This window comes from Pagrus pagrus (assembly GCF_965226575.1).
Source record: "Pagrus pagrus genome assembly, chromosome: 24".
Taxonomy (NCBI): domain Eukaryota; kingdom Metazoa; phylum Chordata; class Actinopteri; order Spariformes; family Sparidae; genus Pagrus; species Pagrus pagrus.
The window spans coordinates 19,615,453-19,635,972 of NC_140206.1; the positions used below are offsets into that span (position 1 = coordinate 19,615,453).

The 20,520-nt window shown below is 38.0% G+C and overlaps 2 protein-coding genes across 2 annotated transcripts; one reads left to right on the forward strand and one right to left on the reverse strand.

Annotated features, from left to right (window-relative positions):
- Positions 1-631: 631 nt before the first annotated feature.
- Positions 632-11,567, reverse strand: LOC311253602 (NADH-ubiquinone oxidoreductase 75 kDa subunit, mitochondrial-like). The gene is made up of 19 exons (XM_084347696.1): positions 11,459-11,567; positions 10,532-10,608; positions 10,120-10,211; positions 9,454-9,561; positions 8,232-8,308; positions 8,032-8,113; positions 6,857-6,987; positions 6,319-6,504; positions 5,977-6,111; positions 5,620-5,734; positions 5,274-5,419; positions 5,042-5,170; positions 4,436-4,565; positions 4,152-4,312; positions 2,884-3,038; positions 2,601-2,776; positions 2,356-2,490; positions 1,035-1,107; positions 632-938 (listed from the first exon to the last, which is right to left on the reverse strand). The coding sequence occupies exons 2-19, from the start codon at positions 10,602-10,604 to the stop codon at positions 847-849; spliced, it is 2,196 nt and encodes a 731-aa protein (XP_084203822.1). The 5' UTR covers positions 10,605-10,608; positions 11,459-11,567; the 3' UTR covers positions 632-846.
- A 387-nt stretch (positions 11,568-11,954) lies between these two features.
- On the forward strand, positions 11,955-19,399 carry unc50 (unc-50 homolog (C. elegans)). The gene is made up of 6 exons (XM_084347648.1): positions 11,955-12,039; positions 13,114-13,385; positions 13,804-13,924; positions 14,125-14,264; positions 15,050-15,157; positions 18,750-19,399. Exons 2-6 carry the CDS (start codon positions 13,118-13,120, stop codon positions 18,884-18,886), a joined length of 774 nt encoding a protein of 257 aa, XP_084203774.1. The 5' UTR covers positions 11,955-12,039; positions 13,114-13,117; the 3' UTR covers positions 18,887-19,399.
- Positions 19,400-20,520: the final 1,121 nt, after the last annotated feature.

Sequence of the window (20,520 nt, forward strand, 5' to 3'; positions counted from 1 at the left end):
GGTAATTTATTCAATGTGCTGATCAAAAGAGAGGGTAGAATCAAAGGTAACAGCAAGCTTCTCGAGAGTGGGTCAGCAAAACTCATTGATGAAACTGGGAAATGTACCTTACAGGCTCTCTTTCAGACAGGGGCTCTAAATTAAACAAGACAATCAGGTCTTCAATGTTTTGAGTCATTAACTAATTTATTGGGCTTGACCTGACCTCTGGATTCTGTGAAACCTGTCTTTTTCTTCCACCTGCATGTCAGCACGCCTGTGCAGAAAGTCAGTTTTGAGCATATTTCATCGTAAAGTATTTGGCTAACGCTCCCTGGAGTGTTTAACTATACATTTTAATGTCGGAAGTATAACAGCAGAGGTTAGATTTTTGTTTCTGTTAAAAGGGGCAAAAGTTAGAGGTCAGAGCTTCAAGTTACGAAAAAAAGGTTGCACTGCACTGCAAAGATACTCTACTATTCATTTAAACCTTTAATTTGGCATGCAAATGTAATGGCATGTAAGTGTTATCTATTTGACACATTGAAATGTTTCTTACTCTTGAAGTCTAAATATTTTTAGTAAAATATATGACGGAAATGATGAATGAGTCAACCAAAAACACTGTAAATGAAAACCACCCAAACTGGAGTCAAGACTATTGTAAGATTTAATTTATATTTCATATGTTTCTCAGCTTTATTCAACAAAGAGGGTTCTCAGGAGTGAAAACGAGTTAACTGTATACAACAAGCATCAAGGACAACTTTCAATTAAAGAGCGGCAGTCTGTTTCATCAGAGAGTGTGTGTTGTTTTGGCAGAGAGACTGTTAATTGTTGTACTGTATGTGAGTGTTAAGAGTTGTTCTAGCAAACTGAAGGCTCATCGACAGCGGACGCTCCTTCTGTCACGGCTTTTACGCATTTGGCCATCGTCTGGGAAGCCCTGCTGATGGAGTCTGAAGACAGAAATAGAGGGAGTATAAGAAATTATTAAAAATTTAAAGATTTGTATATTTGTTTGTGAATCCCCTATGAAAAAAACACACACTTACCTGTCATGTAGAAGTCCCCTACCGAAAGCTGAGGTGGTACAAGAGGAGCTGCTAATAGGTCCTGGTTCACAGCCTGCAAAGAACAGAGACGAACATTTTTCTGAGTGACTTCTCCAACGTTCAAGCTTTCAGCTATCAGAAACATTCAAGGCCTTTGCAGCTATTTGGATAATTTTTTTTACAAAATAGTGAACCACTGAGCCAGGTGTGAATATTCATTAATTTCTTGCTTTTCTATCTACTGTTAGCCTATTAAATGCTATAAACTAAGGTCATAACTTTGATTCTAAGTTGAAAATTGATTGAAATTAACTTTAAATTTTCGATCATCAAGATCTAACAGCAATATCGACGATTCTCCGAGTATTTCTTTTCTCTCCACCCTGCCTGCTCGCACACATTGGAAGATAAAAAGATACAACACACAGCTGGCTACCAATAGCCTGCAGGTGACTTATCCTGTGTGCATAAAGACAATCAACTAACTGTTACTAGAAGTGACTCCAGCAGCAGTGAGGATGTTGGATTTATTTTCGGACTGAGCTGCTATCCCTGCAAAGGAAAGGAGCGACCAGCTTCCTCCACCCGCTGTCTTTCATTTACAGCATATATAGTACGTGTTAGTTAGATCATCATTGTGTTAAATAAAAGACTTTTGAACCTTCATGCTGTCCATTTAATATTGTACAACAGTGAATGTTGCCAACCTCTACTCTGTCAAGAACTCCAAAATCCTTCGACTATTACTAGCTGTTGTGGTAATATTGGTTGAAGTAATTAAGTTAATTATTAATCAGAGTTACAAACAGTTTAGTACCTTTTCTGAGACTGATTTGGTGAATTGGCTATCTTTTCCCTTCTTCAAGGGTGGTGCCCTGAGGTGAGAGATGTAAATTGGATCTTATTATTAATCATAATTAATAATTATCCCTGATAATCATTAATTATTATTGATAGCCAAAATTTAACCCAAAACTCCCTATTAATGTTGCATGAAGCACTACACTGTCACTGTCTTTCCCGAGAGAATATGTTGCGTAATTCCTTTCTTTTAGCCTATTCTATCATTAATCTAAATACTATTCATGACAGCAAAAAAATAATTATATGTCATTAAAAAAATGGGTGTTTGTTCTGTCTTAGCAACCCCAACAGATGTGTGATTTTATTGCTTTCATGGGTGCTCAACTCTCATTGGCTCCCATGTAACTCGAACCATGATTATACAAATAAACACAAAAGACAAAAAAAATGTAATGTGAAGGCATTATACACTGTACAACTCCAAATTCCAACTCTATTCATGTTTTGGTATGTGTACCTTGACAAGTTCATTAGCCTGTTTGAAGTAGTTTGCCTCCTCTACATCGTCATAACGGACCAGATTAGGAGAGACCTCGGCTAGTCTGGATCGGACCTCTTCCAGAGAGTCGTAGGGCAGTGTCACACCGACCAGCTGCAAACACAGAAAAACATTACTTAAATGACTGTGTTTTAAATCAAAATAAATGTTGGCTATCTGTATGAATGTTAGTATGTACGATGGGGGAGTGACTTCCTGCTTACTTCAGATACAGCCCTGATGATCTTCCAGTCCTCTCGGGCCATTCCCGGAGCGGTGACTGCCACCCGAGTGTGTTGGCTCCTACCTTCGGTGTTGACATAGGTAGCATTTTTCTCTGTGAATGCTGCACTAGGTAGGATGATGTCTGCCATTGGTGCTCCTACATCACCATGGTGACCTGTAGGGGTTGGAAATGATTTATAAATATCAGTTACGCTGTTTTTCACTCTTGGTTATGACTGAATGTGTGTATCCTTTGTGGCACGTCTCTTTGTGTGTGTATACCCTGGTAGATAATGAGGCTGTCTTTAGGCAGGTCAGCTCTGGTGATGCAGCCCCCATCAGCTCCCAGCAGGAACAGGACTTTGGGTGGATTGTTCCTAATGGCCTCCACACCGGCCTTGTAGCCCAGGTCCAACGCAGCCACCTGACTGGCCACTCTGCTCACACACACGTAAAACACAAAGTATGAGTAGGAGGAATCTGCTGTACCTCACTAATAGAGACTCATATAGGTATATTTAATCTCACTGACCAAAAAAGCCAACAACTCAAATCTGCATCTATTTGTTTTGAAACCTACAAATGAGTTCAAGTTGTACAGTGCCTATAAACAGTATTCACACCCTTGTATGTTTCCCCTTTTATTGTTTTTATAAATGGAATCATGGTCAATATTATCTGACAAGAATTTACAAAAAAAAAGGGGTGAAAAAAAGGTTTAAGTCAAAGTCAAAACATTTCTACAAAGTAATGTCAATTACTGATAACGTAAGTATTCATTTTACCCTCTACCTTTACAAGCCTGCTGCTGCTGAGAAGCATCCCCACAGCATGATGCTACCACCACCATGCTTCATGGTGGGGATGGTGTGTTTGTGGTGTGCAGTAGCTGGTGTCTACACATGCCTCTGGGTGAACTCTAGTTGAGATTTAATTAGCTTTCTTCAACAGTGGCTTTCTCTTTGCCACTGTCCCATAAAGCTTTGACTGGTGAAGAACCTGGGCAACAGTTGTTGTATGCAGAGTCTCCCTCATCTCAGCTGCTGAAGCTTTTAACTCCTTCAGAGTAGTCATAGGTGTCTTGGTGGCCTCCCTCACTTGTCTCCTTCTTGCACAGTCACTCAGTTTGTGAGGACGGCCTGCTCTAGGCAGATTTACACATGTTGCTTATTCCTTCCATTTCTTAATGATGGATTTAACTGAACTCCAGGTGATGTTCAGTGACTTGGAAATGTTTTTGTATCAACCCCCTGACTTTTCAATAACCTTTTCATTGAGGTGTTTGGAGTGTTCTATTGTCTTCATGGTGTAAAGCCCTTTACACCATGTGACTGGACCTTCAGACACAGGGGAATTTATACTACAACCACTGACACAGTCACTGCACTCAGGTGATCTTGCACTTAAATCATTATATATTTTTAATTAATTGTCATTACTTTGCAGAAATCTGTTGCCACTTTGACATTAAAGGTTTTTTTTTTAATGATTGTCAAAAAAGCCAATAAAAGAGGAAAACACCCAGGGGATGAATACTTTTTATACTGTACCTATGCAGGACGTTGAGGACTTTCCAACCCTCCACCACTCCACTAGTGGTTCTGACGTTCTGAGCAATGGTGGAGACAGCGCTCAAAATGGCAGCTCCGTCATCTCTCTGCAGAGTGCTGCTGCCCACAACCACTACAGGACGCTTGGCAGCTGACAGGACCTGAAGGGGAGAGGAAAAATTCAAGTAAAAGTTGCCAGAAGTTCATCTGAGAACTGCATTAAAAATCAGTTCATAAGTCAGCAGCAAAATTCTCTCCAAACATCCTCCAAGTGGGTTCATTACCTGGCAGAAGGGGTGTGTGCCATTAGCCAGCTCCTTCAGTACTGACGTTTCCTCTCCCAGGTGGTCGTAAGTGTAGCTCAGATCAACTTGGTGACCCACCATGGCAACACGCAGCTCATTGTGGAGCCAGCTGATAGAGGAAGAGGAGCAAAAGAGAAAGGCAGAGTTACATAAAACTCTGATATGAAAGCACAAGTAAATAAGTTTTCAATTCTCAAAAAGAACAGCTTAACAAGTGTTTACCCAATGCATGCCATCATCCATCACCGTCATGTTTTGTTTACTATTCAACATCATTTAACTCTATAGGAATTAGTTTGACATTTTGGAAAATACCCTTTTTAGCTTTATGGTGCATAGTTAGATGAGAACACCAGAGATGTTCACAAGTCATTTTTTGCAAGTCCAAATCAAGTCTCAAGTCTCAAGTTTCTAATGGTTGTAATGAGCATTCTATCATCTGCTCGCCACTCTATCCCTCCACTCCTTGGGAGAAAAGTTAGCGTCAAGTCCTGCCTTCACTTTATTGCAGTGGAGACGTGGACAACAATTGCCTGAGGGAACCTTTTAACTACTTTGGGTGAAAATGCAAACCTTTGAGTTTACCTCTTGCGAATTCTGGCATTGAAGAGTGGGGCTTCGTAGCGCGGGTTGGTTCCTACTAGCAACAGCAGGTCACATTCCTCGATGCCAGCGATGCGAGAGTTCAACAGGTAGTTGGAGCGTAGGTCAGTTCTGCGGAGAGATAAAGAAAACAGCATCAGCCGGTAAAGTTGGAGATACACTACACACCTAAAGACTGGTGGAACACTATACATGATATTATATTAAGTCTTACCCTGCGCCCGCCATAGGGAAGAGCTCCTCGGTGCAAAGGTTTTCTGACTCGAGTCTGTTCAGGAGGTCTTTGAGGGAGACCAGAGCTTCAGCGTCGGCCATTCCTCCTGCAATAACTGCTACCTCATTGCCCTGCACACTCTGCAGCTGCACACAGCAAACACACACCCTTATTTATGGATACAGGCTCCAGTATGATAACACAACTAAAATACCCCAAGGGGTGCCTAAGTTGTCAACAATGTAATGGACAGAGAGAAATTTTCATAAATAAAAAACATGAATATCACATGTTTGCTGTCAGAGAGAAATAAACAGACAGATCGAGTAAGCAAACACACACTTACTGCTCCAGCAACACGAGTGAGAGCATCCTCCCAGGTGGTTGGGGTCAGCTGACCTGAAGCATCCTTCACCATTGGTTGGGTCAACCTCTGCCTCTTCAGACCATCGTATGCAAACCTGAGGACACATATTTTGGGATTTTTGATTCTTTAGTGAAGGTACATATCAACATATCTATATATTTATAAATGGATAAGTCAAATCTGATGTTTCTAACAAAATCACACATTCATTTTAAAGACTAGTGGACTGGGTTTCTCTTCAATTCAATCTGAAGCATGTTGACACATTTTTAAGCCTAGTAGTCAGCGTGTGGCACCTCCTAAAGCCAGTTCTTCAGACTTGTGTCTGGATTTTACCTGGTCTTGTCAGAGATCCATTCTTCGTTGACGTCTTCGTTTAGCCTGGGCAGCACCCGCATCACCTCACCACCTCTTGTGCTCACCACAATGTTACTGCCCACAGCATCCAACACATCAATGGACTCTGTTTTCCTGCAAAGATAGCAGAAGTTGAAGCTAAAGGAAACAGCATGAAGGAATCAGACACAAAGGTGAACACTAACTGATCAAAATGCTGAACAAATCACTTCAATAAAGCTCATATCGTTAAATTTAAGCAACAATAATTCTCTACTATGGTTCTGTATGGTGATAGCACTTGTTGCATTAACTTAAGTGAAGCATCAAACCCTTTCATACCTGGTCTCCCACGGTCGTGCGGTGAAAGCGTAAGGTTTGGAGGTAAGGGCTCCCACAGGACACACATCGATAACGTTGCCTGAAAGCTCTGACATGAACATCTTCTCCACGTATGTCCCGATCTGCAGGTTGTTTCCTCTTCCTGTTGTTCCCAGGTCTTCAATACCAGCAATTTCACTGGCGAAACTGCATACACCGAGGATGAATGAATGAATGAGCTGTTTGAGGATCTCATATATTTCACCACTTGAACTGACAATAGCAGATTACCTCTTACTCCTGAAGGATATAAATATGGATGTTTTTGATGCACTCACCGGTAAAACTGCAACAATTAGTGGATTAAAAGATTGGTTGATCAAAAGATATATAGCTGCCAACTTGAAAACATCACTTTGGACTCTGGGAAATTGTGATGAACATTTTTCAATTTTTTTTGGACATTTCAAAGACTGAATGATTAAAGATATAAAAAATAAAAAATAAATCGCCAGATTAATCAATAATGACAATAATTGTTAGTTGCAGTCCTACTCACCGGACACAGCGTGTGCACTGGATGCAGCGGGTCATGATGGTTTTGATGAGCGGCCCGATGTTTTTGTCCTCGACTGCTCTTTTCCCTTCTGAGAAACGACTACGGTCTGAACCAAACTGCATGGACTGATCCTGGTAGGACAGCAGGCAGGCAGAGAGTCAAAAGGACATAAAAACTGTATTTTGACAACTTTTGCAAATATTATTCAAATGATTGTTTTTTAGTGTGGTTAAAAAATGTCTCAGGGGCATACATTTAAAAAACCTCAAATCAAGATGCCACTAAGGATGAGTGTATAGCTGTATTCAGAACCGCCTACTACATACTGCCGATAAAAGCTGTATGCAGTATGTATGAGATACTGCATACTGCTTTTTATAGTAGTAAGCAGTGTGAAACTGTTAAGTCGATTTATTTTGTAGTATGCCAGGCTTGCTGGTTGGAGATGGATAACGCTATCTGAGGATTGGAATTAACAAGATTCACCAGTCTTGTGTTGCATTACTTCACTGCAAATGTACAGAGAGTTGGAGCTTATTCAGTGGATAAGTGATTTCTTTTGCTTTGGAAGCATGAAATTATCTTTGTTATTCTTTATTTGATCAAACTGGATAACTTGCTTATTTGCTGACTGGTGGCATTTTTGCTTGTGTTAATGCCCTCGCTCGTTCGGTCAACATTTATCCCTTGGCAATAGCAGCATAATCTTAATAAAACATAAAAAATGTAATGTAGCGACAGAATAACATGGCGGAAACTAAAAACATTTTGGGGCCTGGCTTTCATCTGCCAATGTAGCTGAAGTGTCTGCTGCCTTGGCTGCAATGCTCTGTGTGAATGGCTGGCTGGCTAGTTACCCTCATAGGGTGCAGTAGAGTCTCACTTCAACTCCAAAAATGGTGACGCAAATTTTTTATCTCCCATTAATTCTCATGAAATTGCGCACGAAAACTGTAAAAACAATTTTTTAAAAATCCTGACAGGTTGTTGTGACCATTTCAGTGCTTTGCATTCTGGGACACAGTACATGTAAGGACCGATGCATTATTTTTTCAAAACAGCACCTGGCCAAATGAGTACATACTGCTAGTATAGTAAGCATTCTCAAAAACATTGTATAACTTTTCTAATTTCAGTGAACTGACCCTTTCACCTCCATTTACTAGTTTGGTTACCTGCAGGTCACACTCTCCTCCCTGATCACAGATGGGGCAGTCCAGTGGGTGGTTGGCCAACAGAAACTCCATCACTCCCTCTCTGATGTCAAACACACATACAAACACGAATCAGTCTACTTACAATAGTTATTCACACTTTGGGGACATTTAAAAATTTGACTTATGTTTGAATCATATTTGAATATTTAAATTTGTACCTGGCTTTGCGTGTCTTGTCTGAGTTGGTGAGGATATTCCACCCCTTCATGACAGGCATGGCACAGGCTGCCACCGGCTGAGGAATACACACATCAATTAGACCAGTATTTCTCAATGGAGGCGGCACCCCCTTAGTAGTTCATCTCTTGTTTTCCCAACCACCTTAAGTGTGTTACTTCGTTTACTATGCATACATGGGTTAATGATTAAGTGTTACCATTGGTCTGCTGATATGGTAAGTTCATATATTCAGTCAGAAAGTTCCAGTTTTAGAGCACTTAGAGCTTCCTCTGTCTGGAAGATATTTTGGCAATTATAAAAATTTAAAGCACAAATAGAATCAGGTTACAAATAAACTTAAAACAAAAAGGAAATTGAAAAAGCAAATTTAAAATCTAAAATGATAATCTGAAAATGTAGACTAGGGTGAGTAAATGAAAAAAGTTAAATTTAGAATGCAAATACCAAAATGGAAACGCTAAAACTGAAAGCATTTGTAAAGGTGAAATTATAAATGGCTTTTATGTTCTTGATGTCCCTGATTAATGACAAAACAACATAAAAATCAGGAAAAAATAAAAGAAAAAGAAATCATGAAAGGCAATTGAAATAAGGAAAACATAAAATGTGAAACTGAAAATGGGGAATAGTTTAACTTAAATGGAAATGTTTTAATTAAATCAAGTGGAAATAATCAGTGGATCTCAGCAATACATACATAACAATTTTTTTATGTTATTGTACTATGTTCTTTTTTCTTAATTTTGCAATACAGCTGTCATGAAAATGAGTACAATCAATCTAAAAGAAATCTATGAATGTAACTTATGAATGAACAACTCAACTCATTTTTAAAACTTTTTATGAGTAAAATTCAAGGATTTTTCAAGCACTATCAAGTTACCAAAACCTAAAATTTCCAGACTCTCAAAACCTTTATCTTCACATCTAAAATTGCAAAATATAAAGTTTACATAATTTCTTTTTACCCACAACAGTCAATGTATACTATCAGTTTGTTTGATTTAACAGCTTGATTGCATGTTGATTGATTGAGACAACAAACAAATATGGTGTGGGATCCATTCATTTCAAATGTTAAAACAGTTTCGCTTTACAAGTGAATATGTAGATAAAAAAACAAATGTTGTTAAAATTCAAGCTTTTTCAAGGATTATATTAAAATAATCTGTCTAAAGACAAACAGATACATTTCTTTACCTTTGGAGCTTTCTCAATCTCAACCAGACACATACGACAGTTTCCCGCCACTGAGAGGCGCTCATGGTAACAAAACCTGGGGATCTGGATTCCAGCCTTCTCACACGCCTGAAGGAGCAAAAAGATGTCAGGCACAAAGACAAGAAAAAAACTACAGCTCTTTTTGGTTCTTTACGTTCAACTATCTGACATTAGGAAACTGTTAAGAATGACACCACAAAGTTCAATCAGTATGTGAGCATGTCGTGCTATGTCATGTCAATGTTTTCTGTAGTTAACCCTTCAAACATGGCAGGAAGCATTTAGAGTGAAGATCAAAGTAAATTCTGTTGTTCTAACAAATACATTAATAATGTTGATTCTTTAAATGGCAGATGGAGCAACAACTTGATTAGAACAATTGTCAAAAATGAAAAGATAAGGTAGGAAATTTAAAAAAGATTAAATCAGGCAGATATGAATCAAAAAGTAAATAACAGGCTCATATCCATCATCGTTCACTGTGTCCACATTTATGTACTAAATCATTGCCAGGACTAACATAAATACCACAAAACAGTGCTTAGTGTTAACTATGTCTACCTACATAGATACAGATATGTAATATGAAGGGATCATATGAAACATATGTATTATTTTACAATAATATAATTTGCCGTTTCTTACCTGCAGCACAGTAGTTCCAGGCTCCACCTCCAGTGGTTTCCCATCAACAAACACTTCCACCATGTTGCTGGCAGCACGCACTGGAGTACGCACTGAAAGTGGATACTAATTTTACTGAATTGAAATGAAACTTGACCAATAAAATGAATCTAAAAATATATCTGGTAAATTAAAGGGGACCAATTAATGGGATGTTTCTGAAAGTCACATAAACTAGAAAAAAATGCCTTATATACTGAAACACACCTGAGTTCAAAATAAGAAATGAAATACAAATGATTTACAATAAGGATAAATACCATTTTACTCGAAAGTCTGCTCAATTACAGTGCAGAGGAACTGTTGACCTTGACACACACACACGTTAAACACAGATGTGTATACACACATACATACACATATTACATATTACCAGTGTTGGAAGGAGCCAGGCTACCCTTGGCAGCTCCAGCCAGTGCTCGGCCGACGATCGGCAGTCGCAACATGCTGCTGTGAGAAGAAAACAGAGGACGGAACCAACATTCCCACATGAGCAAGCATAATTAATTCAAGATAATAAGACATTTCAATTAATTGAAATATGTATGTATGTATGTATGTATGTATGTATGTATGTGTGTGTGTGCTTTTTCTTTGGCTTCCTGTTTCAACTTCGACTAGTTTGGTTTGATAGTTATGCAGTCAGTTATATCATCTTGCTGAGTCTCCCGCTTTTGTTCTGTCAAAGCCCTTTGTAAACTCTGTTTATAAAGGTGCCCTACAAATAAAGTTGTTGTTGTTGTTATTATCATCATTATTATTATTATTATCATTATTATTATTACTACTACTACTACTACATTAGGCGCTGTCTACAGAGTTTATCACAAAGAGGTGAATTAATGCAGTGCTCTCTTGTTGGATTGAATAAGTTTGTCACTCAGAAAAACAACTCAGAAAACCAGTGACAGTGTAAATTATCTAACAAGAGCCGCAGTAGCTAGTACTAGCTAGCTTAATGGCTTTCACTGTCAACAATAACAAGTGATACACAACCATCTCTATGAAACGATCACGTCCACATAGTGAACGTTTCAACGAGATAATGCACAGACAACAGAATGCAAAGCACAATTATATACAGCTAATAAGAAGAATCAATCATCCAATGACGACTCCTCGCTTGCAGGCTACTAGCATTAGCTAGGAGTACTGAGTTACTCAAGGACACGGGCACTGCAATGTTGTACGAGGGTTACTGGGGGTATAAGGTCAACCACTTAATTTTTCTCTGTTGTTGCATTTAAATAACATATAGATTTAAACGTTTCTTAGTTCATAATGTGTTCCAGGCTCTTACCTTTCGCTATTTGGCCTTTTTGACCAGAACAGCGGTGATCTGAGTAGCGTTTCACCACCAGTCAAACAGCTATGGCGTACACACGGAAATAGCAGTCTTACTTCCGTTTGAAATAAGCTCCCACGTTTCACAATAAAGTAAAGTTGCTCCTTCACCTTGTGTCAGTAACCACAGCACAACGAAGAAAGCCTACCTGCAGTAATTAGACTGTAATTTATCTCTGATTTGCTGTTGCTAACTAAAATTGGCATGTTCCGAAATAACCATCACTGGTGTGATGGTTATTTCCTTGTTTTTTTCCTTGTTTGTTTGTTTCTTTCTTCCTTTCTTTCTTTCTTTCTTTCTTTCTTTCTTTCTTTCTTTCCTTCTTTCTTAGTTAATTATCTCTTAATAAGTATTTAGAGTACATCCCTGCAGGGGAGCCTGGCTTTCACCTGCGACTACATCTCCCATGATGAACTACATGTAACCGGAAGTAGCTACGTGTTCATTTTCGCGACAGTTCAGGAAGCATCTGCATACAGCTACAGAAACAAGTCAGACTTTGGGGTTTCTCTTGGGAACGGGTACAGCAAAAACAGGTAAATATTCTTCTGACTAAAGACGTTTAGTTGTTTAGCTAATACCAAACAGTTACCGCAGTGTTTGTACCAAGTCTGATAGAAACACTGCCCGGGCCTTCTCATGTTATTAAACTAGTTAGCAGCAAGCTAACTGTGTCTGTTAGCAAACACAGCGTCAACTAACAAGGAAATTAAATATATCAAGCTTGTTGGGGGTAAAACTACCATTGCGCAGTAGGTAACTGGTAATTGATTTGTATATTAATACCTTTGCATAATTTGGATGTTTCTTGATTGTAGTCAATAGTTAGCATAGGTTTGCAAGAGCATCCTCTATTTCTGTGTTGTCAGGTTATTATTGTAGCACACATGTAAGTAATAACACATTTAAAAAGGTAGCTATATTAAAGAAATTTGAGATACAGGATTGCTGTGTGTCTTTTTGTAAACCATAACTAAGCTCCATGACTGGTTTGGCTTGATCAGGACTGCTCAATGTGCCAACTTAAGCCATTGCTTGCACTTGAGCTTTTCTGACATTTAATAGACCAAACAACTAATCCATTAATCAAGAAAATAATCTGATGAATTAATAAATTATTGGAACAATATGGAATATTAAAGCAGAAACCCTGTTTTTCTTTAAATTAGTCTTTGAATGCTTTTATACCTTTTGAGGGAAATCTTGATTACATAACATGCAGCAAGAAGAAGGAATGCCGAATGCCTTCCTGACAAGAACAACATAGACGGTGTGTGTAAGTTCTCAAAATGCAGTTATTACTTTTACTCTTCATTTAAAAGACATAGAAGTCAATGTCCACCATCAGCTGTAGTCTGGGAGCTTTACTCTACAACAAAGTGTACATAGACTCAATTTCGAAAATGGGAACAATACATCTGGTGCTTAAAATGATAATCCCAAAATATTGCATAATACAGTGTAACTATCGAGTTTGTTTAATCAGTTCTACATTTGTTTCAAGGTGAGAGTGGATGTGTACAGCAGTTCAACCTGTCTTTCATCTCCTTCATCCTCCATTCTTGTCCTTACCTCCCTTATTTCTCATGCTCTTCCAACATGATCTTCAGCACCATGTTGCCGACCACTTCGCCGCAAAGCAATGGCGCCCTCAGTTCTCGTGATGCTGCACGTCACACGGCAGGAGCTAAGCGCTACAAGTACCTGCGACGGCTGCTCCATTTCAGACAGATGGATTTTGAATTTGCCCTGTGGCAGATGCTTTACTTGTTCACGTCACCCCAGAGAGTCTACCGCAACTTCCACTACAGGAAACAGACCAAAGACCAGTGGGCCAGGGACGACCCTGCTTTCCTGGTACTGCTCAGTATCTGGCTCTGTGGTAAGTCTGTACTAATATCTGTGTAGTCATTACCACTCTTTTGGGGTGGTACTTCTTGCCTACTTTACGTGTTTGATGAAAAATATGTGAACACTGCCTCTATTCGGGCATTCTATTTGGGCGGCAATAGCTCAGTCCGTAGGGACTTGGCTTGGGGACTGGAAGGTGGCCGATTCAAGTCCCACTCGGACCAAAATCAAGTGGAGAATGCTAGTTCACATCCTGGGCATTGCCGAGGTGCCCTTGAGCAAGGCACCGACCTCTAACACTGCTCGTTGTGCGCCATGCATGTGGCAGCCCCTTCACTCATCTTCTCTATACATTGTGTGTGTGTGTGCCTGTGTGTAATGTAAGTGAAAAAAAGAATTTCCCTTACGGGATTACAATAGTACAATTCAATTAAATTATTCGGCTTCAGTGTCAACAGTAGGCTTTGGTCTGGTGCTGGACATGGGAGTCCTGGAGACTCTGAAGCTGCTGCTGTGGGTGGTCTTTGTTGACTGTATAGGAGTTGGTCTGCTCATATCAACCCTTATGTGGTGAGTAGAAGGTTTGCCTGTGAATTAAAAAGATTTAAGTAATGAAAGAGATTCCCTCTAGTTTTTGTAATGAAAACATATTTGTGTGTATAAGTAAGTAATTTCTTTGACTGGATTTGTCTGTACAGCTGATGATAAGATTGAACTCTAAGATGGACCATTAACTGCCTGTGAAATATTTGTTGCATTGTCTGGTCCAGGGTTATCAGCAACAAGTACCTGCTGAAACATCCCAGCAGAAACTTTGATGTGGAGTGGGGCTATGCATTCGATGTTCACCTCAACGCTTTCTACCCTCTTCTAGTCATCCTGCATTTCCTGCAACTCTTTTTCATCAACCGTAAGTAGACCAAGACTGTGTGAGTTATATCAGTGTATCAGAAGTGACATCATCCAATTCAAGGCATTAAAGCCTCAGAAAACCCAAACCCACAATGACCATCTAATTATGTAATTTAAAGTCTCATGTACATAATAGTAAGGACCTTAAAAATGTTAGAAATTAGTTACAATCCAAATCATGATCTGCAACAGCCACAATGTCTTGAAAAAAGATTTTTTGAATGATTGCATACTTTTATATTATATATGCATTTTTATTATGTAGAGCCAAATGCCTGGCTTTAAATGGTCTAATTGTAAGCTTAATGTACATTTTATGTGTAAAATTCAGATTTCAAAGTCTCAAAGAGTTCTCCAGTTACTTCATTTACTTTTTTACTTGCTTTAAAAAAAAAAGTTCTATGATTATAATGTCAGTCCAACAGACAATAATTAATGATATTGGTAGTTGACAACTTAAGAGATAATTGGTAATCAAATAAAAGACACAGGACTTTGTTTGAAAATTTGTGATAATTTTTATTAGGAGAGTGAATGTGAATTTAGAGCCTTAGAATGTGTCTGTCACAGCGGTATGAACCAACAATATACTGTGATATCACTTAGCTTATTGTTCCTTTTTGTGTTAATTGTTATCGTTTGCCCATATATGGATGATTCAACTCTCCTTGATATCATGGTCCAAATGACATGCCTTGTCAAAAGATGACATCAGGCGTAGAATGAACCCTGTTTGGATTAAACCTGTATCACCTCACCTACAATTTGGTTTGTGTGTTTCAGATATTGTGGTGATAAACTCAGACTGGTTCCTGGGATATTTTGTTGGGAACACTTTGTGGCTGATCTCCATCAGTTATTATCTCTACATCACATTCTTAGGGTACAATGGTAAGTCCTGTTCACGTTTAAATACACTCAGTTAGATTGTTTTCAACATTTAAATATCCGAAGCGCTATTCCTAAAAGTGATCACCTGCGGCATCTTCTGTATGAATCAAATTTGGATTGCCTTTGCTTATCAGAGACATGGTTGCACGAAAACTCTCCTGGTGACATATTAAAAGTACATGGCTACAATATGTCCAGATGAGACAGAACGGACGGTTGGGGAGGCGGTGTATTATTTTATGTGAAGGACAGTATAAACTTTGCGAAAATTCAGCTGTCCTGTACTAAAGGTCCCATATTATACTGTTTTTCATCAATTTCATACAGCTGTCAGAGGTCCAACAACACTGTTTTCGAAATGTATTTACCACACTGATAAATAAGGTTGTAAAAGAGCTCAGACAGGCAAAAGCAACATTTTTCATTAATGCCATTCGTGAAGCAAAGGGTATTACCGAAGAAACCTGGCAGAATTTTAAAAAAATGTACAGGAAAATCTAACACCATCAATAAAACAATAGAACTTAATACAAAGGGAAATGTGACCCATGATCCAAATCAAGTGGCAACAGTATTTAATTTTTGTTTTATCAATTCTACAAAAACTCTATCCCAGAATTTCTCTGGATCACCCCTCTAAACACTGATTCTTCCATTCTCACTTTTTAGAGAAGTGACCAACTTCAAAGTTATATTGTTTCTTCCATCAATGATTCAAGGGCAAAGGATTTATATGGGATGGACACGGTATTTATTAAAACCCATAAGGAGGTACTCATCCCTCCTACTTTGAAAAATTATTAATTGGTTCCAGTTCCTGTAAAACTGCTATAATCACACCGGTGCTCAAATCAGGTGACCACACAGTCATTTGTACCCACAGACCCATCAGTATTCTTCCAGCAGTATCAACAATAGCAGAAAAATGGATCTCTCAACTGGGTCCTTCTCATTGCATCCAATGCAATTTGGATTTTGAAAACATCATTCCACTGAAACTGCTAATTGTTTTGTTTTGAAAAATATTAAGGCTAAACTGCATAAGGGAGGAGTGGAAGGGGCTGTTCTTGATTTATGGGAGCTTTTGATTTGGTTAATCATGAGGTTTTAATTACCAAGTTATCAAAGTTAAATTTTTCACCTGATCTTATTAAATGGATAAAATCATACCTAACAGATAGAAAACAATGTGTTTGCGTGGATCATAAAATTTCACACATTTTTGACAATCGTGTGGGTGTACTGCAAGGTTCAATTTTGGGTCCTCTGTTATTTAGTTTGTATATTAATGACCTACATGAAGTCTGTTTGCCTACTGTTACTTGTCAGATGTATGCTGATGAAACGGACATATATCTACATGCCAAAAACAAGAAGCAAGCCGCAGATGAGCTATCAGCTTCAATGGTCAATATCTCAAATTAGTTAACAAACTCTTGTCTGCAGCTCAATGTTAAATAAACTGTATGTATCTTTTTCTCCAAGTCTGCAAATAGAGATCCTGACCCAGATGTTACAGTAGAAGGGAGAAAACTCTCAGTGGTGCACGAGTTTATATATTAGTTTAGTTAATATATTTAATAGTTTAAAAAGTTGTGAACAAAATCAGATTCAATTTAGCACATTTCAGGAATAATTTAACGACAAAGGCCTCAAAATTGTACATCAATGCCGTGATTCTCTCACACATGGACTATTTTCTTACCAGCTGGACACAGACAGGCAGGACCACATTAAGATCAGTAGAGACACTTTATAAACAAACCCTGAAAACATTGGATAAAAGGTAAAAATTCATATCACCATTTTAAACTTTTAACTAAATATGAGTTTTTGCACTGGGAAAACATGATCAAATTTGCAGATATTTTACTTGTGTATATAAAATTTTTCATGGTTTGTGCTTAAGTGCTGATGTGCTTTGTTTATGCTATGTGATAAATTGTCCTCATATGTGTTGTGTTTTCATATGCCATCAACCTGCCAGGGACAGCTGTCATGGTCTGGAGTAGTGGTTGTCTTATTTTACTTGTTTGTGCTTATGTGTTGTGTTTTATGTCTGTTTTTTAATGCCATCAACCTGCCAGGGACCGCAATTGAAAATTAGCCTGTATGGCTAAATCTGGCACATTTACATGATAGACTTTGGTGCTCATGTTAATTAATGTGCATTGTCCCTACTTTTAAATAGAATTAGCAAACAATTAACCAACAATGATTGAAACCGGTATACATTTGCAGTAAAAATGTTGAAATGGAATGTAATAAACCAGAAATTACTCAAGTATTGTAATTACGTAAGTATTATTTTGAGCTACTGTTATTTACATTTTCTGCTAGTTTGTACTTCGACTCAGAGCCCAGGTAGTGTATTTATAAATCAATTTATTTTATTGGCAATCTGACACAAAAAACACAAATATCCATAATTCGTAAAATGCTGAATATCGGCCCCAATAATCGGCCAGGTTGATAATCGGTCTACCTCTAATTTTAACTTAAAAAGGAGCAATATTGCAGTTAATAGACAGTTGCTGGATTTACATCATCATACCAGTGTAATAGGATTAAAGACAATTTTATTACAGTAAAATTACTGGGTTTTTTTCACAGAAGTGACTTAAGACACGACATTGATTGTCCCAATCCAGAAGTAATACTAAGGAGACAAATGCATTTTCATAATTTTCCTCACAAATGTATTTGGAGTTGAAATGATCAGTTGATTCATCATTTAGTTGGTTGACAGAAAATTAAGCATCAGCTACATAGCACCACAGGAATGAGTCCAACAACCCAGAAAGTTGGCATTTTTGCACCTCCCATTCCCTTGTCTTGAAGCCAATGATTTTTTAAAAGGATTTTCAGTTAAATGCCTGAAATAAGTTCTGTGGTTAACACAAGCTCAAGAGATGTTCATGTTTTGTTCTACGACATACAAGACATCAGTTAATCAGTTAACCAATGTTCGAATTAAAAAGCATTTACTTGTCTCAAGAAGGTGGTTGCTAACAAAATGGCTAAATGAGACTACAGAGGTTGGACATTGAACACAAACATCTACTCAGTAGACCGTCTTTACAGGTGGACTTTAGTTACAAGCTATTGTAACTCTCAATTTCGAACTTGTAAAATGTTTAATGTATGGTAAAATGTAGTAGGAAGCGTAGTGGTGGTGATGTTGAAGTAATGCAAAAGTGGTGTTCATCTGTGAAGATTATAGTGTAAGCATCATAAACGTGTTTATCACAGAGCTTCTTTTTTGCAATATTCCAAAATACATGGGGATTTGCTTTTTTTCTTAGTCTTATTTGATAGTAAATTGATCATCTTAGACTGTCATTGTGGCTATTGGAAAACGTCAGCATGGCTTTCAGGAAATTATGATGGCCATTATTTTTTAAACCATTTTCTGACATTTTATTGTCCAAACATTTCACTGATTATTTGAGAAAAAATATGTACAGTAATTGATAATAATGACAATTGTTGAAAAGCTCGTTCATGTAGATGTAGTGTAAATTTCACTGTGACTTTATAGATCTGTGATGTTAAGTGTCTGCTATGTATTTGTCCTGTGTTATCCACACAGCTCTACCCTTCCTGAAGAACACCGTGGTGCTGCTCTACCCCTTTGCTTTGCTCGGCCTAATCTACGTCCTCTCTGTGTCTCTGGGCTGGAACTTCACCCAGGGTCTCTGCTGGTTTTACAAGTACAGAGTTCAGTAGAACCAGTTTGTCTGTGTGATTGGACACTAGTTGGATCCAGGCAGACACAAAATCACTCTAGGTGACAACGAATCCATTTCCTGCTTCTGTCAGTCAACATCTGGTTGACTCTTAGTGAACTGGGACTCACTGAGCTGGACCTTAATTGACTCTGTTGATATTCTGTTTGGCTCTTATGTTGAGCTGCGAAGTCAATGATGCGATTGGACTGGTATCAGAAACAAGGGGACAGATGAGACACAGCTTTTACTGTTGTTCTTTTTGTATAATTTGTAAATAGTATTGAGGAAGGTTGTAATATATATACACCAATGGTTGTTTCTGAAGAGGAAGAATTTGCTTTGTTTCTTTGAGTTTTCTTTAAAAGAACAAGCCTGAAAAATCTAATCCTGCTTATTGAAGAGATACAATGAAAGTGAGGAACATGGGATGCAAACCTTTATTTCTTGCCTTTTCTTTTTTCTTAAAGTGTACATTCTTAAGCACTTTCAATAAAAGGTTTTATTAATTTAAGCTGCCTCTGTTTTATGAGATCCTTTCCTGTTGCTCCTCTGGGAAATAAAATAGCATGAGGGTGTTCTGTAGTACCATGCAATAACCTCACAGCGGTGCTGATCGAGTGATGTTTTTGGTTAACAGTGCAAATAAAGTAAAGCATCTACAGCTCATCAAAACTTAGATGTAATGCATAACTTTTTGTTACCCATTAGTTTTTTATGTGGTACAAAAATCTTATTAGATGCTATTATGTTATAATTTCCTTGGACCTGTTAACTATATGATTCGGCTATTGGGAAATTAGACAACATTCTGGGACAATGCATCGTAAAAAGCAGCTGATTTCAGTTTTGGTCCAGAAATGGGAAAATAGTGGACAGGTAATATAAAATTAGTATTGCTTCAAAAAGAAGAGTCTAAGTCTCTTCTGCGAACTGAAACTAATTTTACTAGCATATCACTATAGTATAATCTTACTATAGGATTATCACATACTCAGCCTAACATTTCAACAATATATCAGCCTGAGAATGTATCAAAATACAGAATTAAACAAGCAGAAATTCATTGAAATCCTAGACCTGTAGGAGGAAATGCACCTGGAAATCATCCCCTTCTTTTTTCACAAAGCATCACGTGCTTTTAATGTTTTTGTGTCCCTAATGCTTATTAGAAACTTCTCTGAAGTCTAGTGCTGATTATTCAACTGTGTTGTGAGGAAAGAAAAACTGAATTTCTTATGAAAAAGTGCATTCCATTGAGTCCGTGCAGGGCAAAACCTCCAGACACAAGAAAGCTGGACAGCTTCTCCTGGGTGCCTTCGGATGTGATTCATGTCTATAACACCTGTTGTATTTTTCAAAAAAAGCATCCTTCCCTCCAAAGCATAGTGAGTGCTATTCCAAAGAACATGTACAGTCAAGTTCAAATGACACCTGTTACAAATATTAATTTTCAAAATATACATATCATAATTTGCTGTCCATTTCACTCTGGACCAAAGTGGTGGACAATTCTGTTAATCTTTCTACCAAACAAAACACATCTAGAAAATAGCGATAGCCCTAATCTGTGGCCCAAATCTGCAGCACTACAAATTTTAAGTAAACTAGCTCAAATCAGTTGGCACACAACAA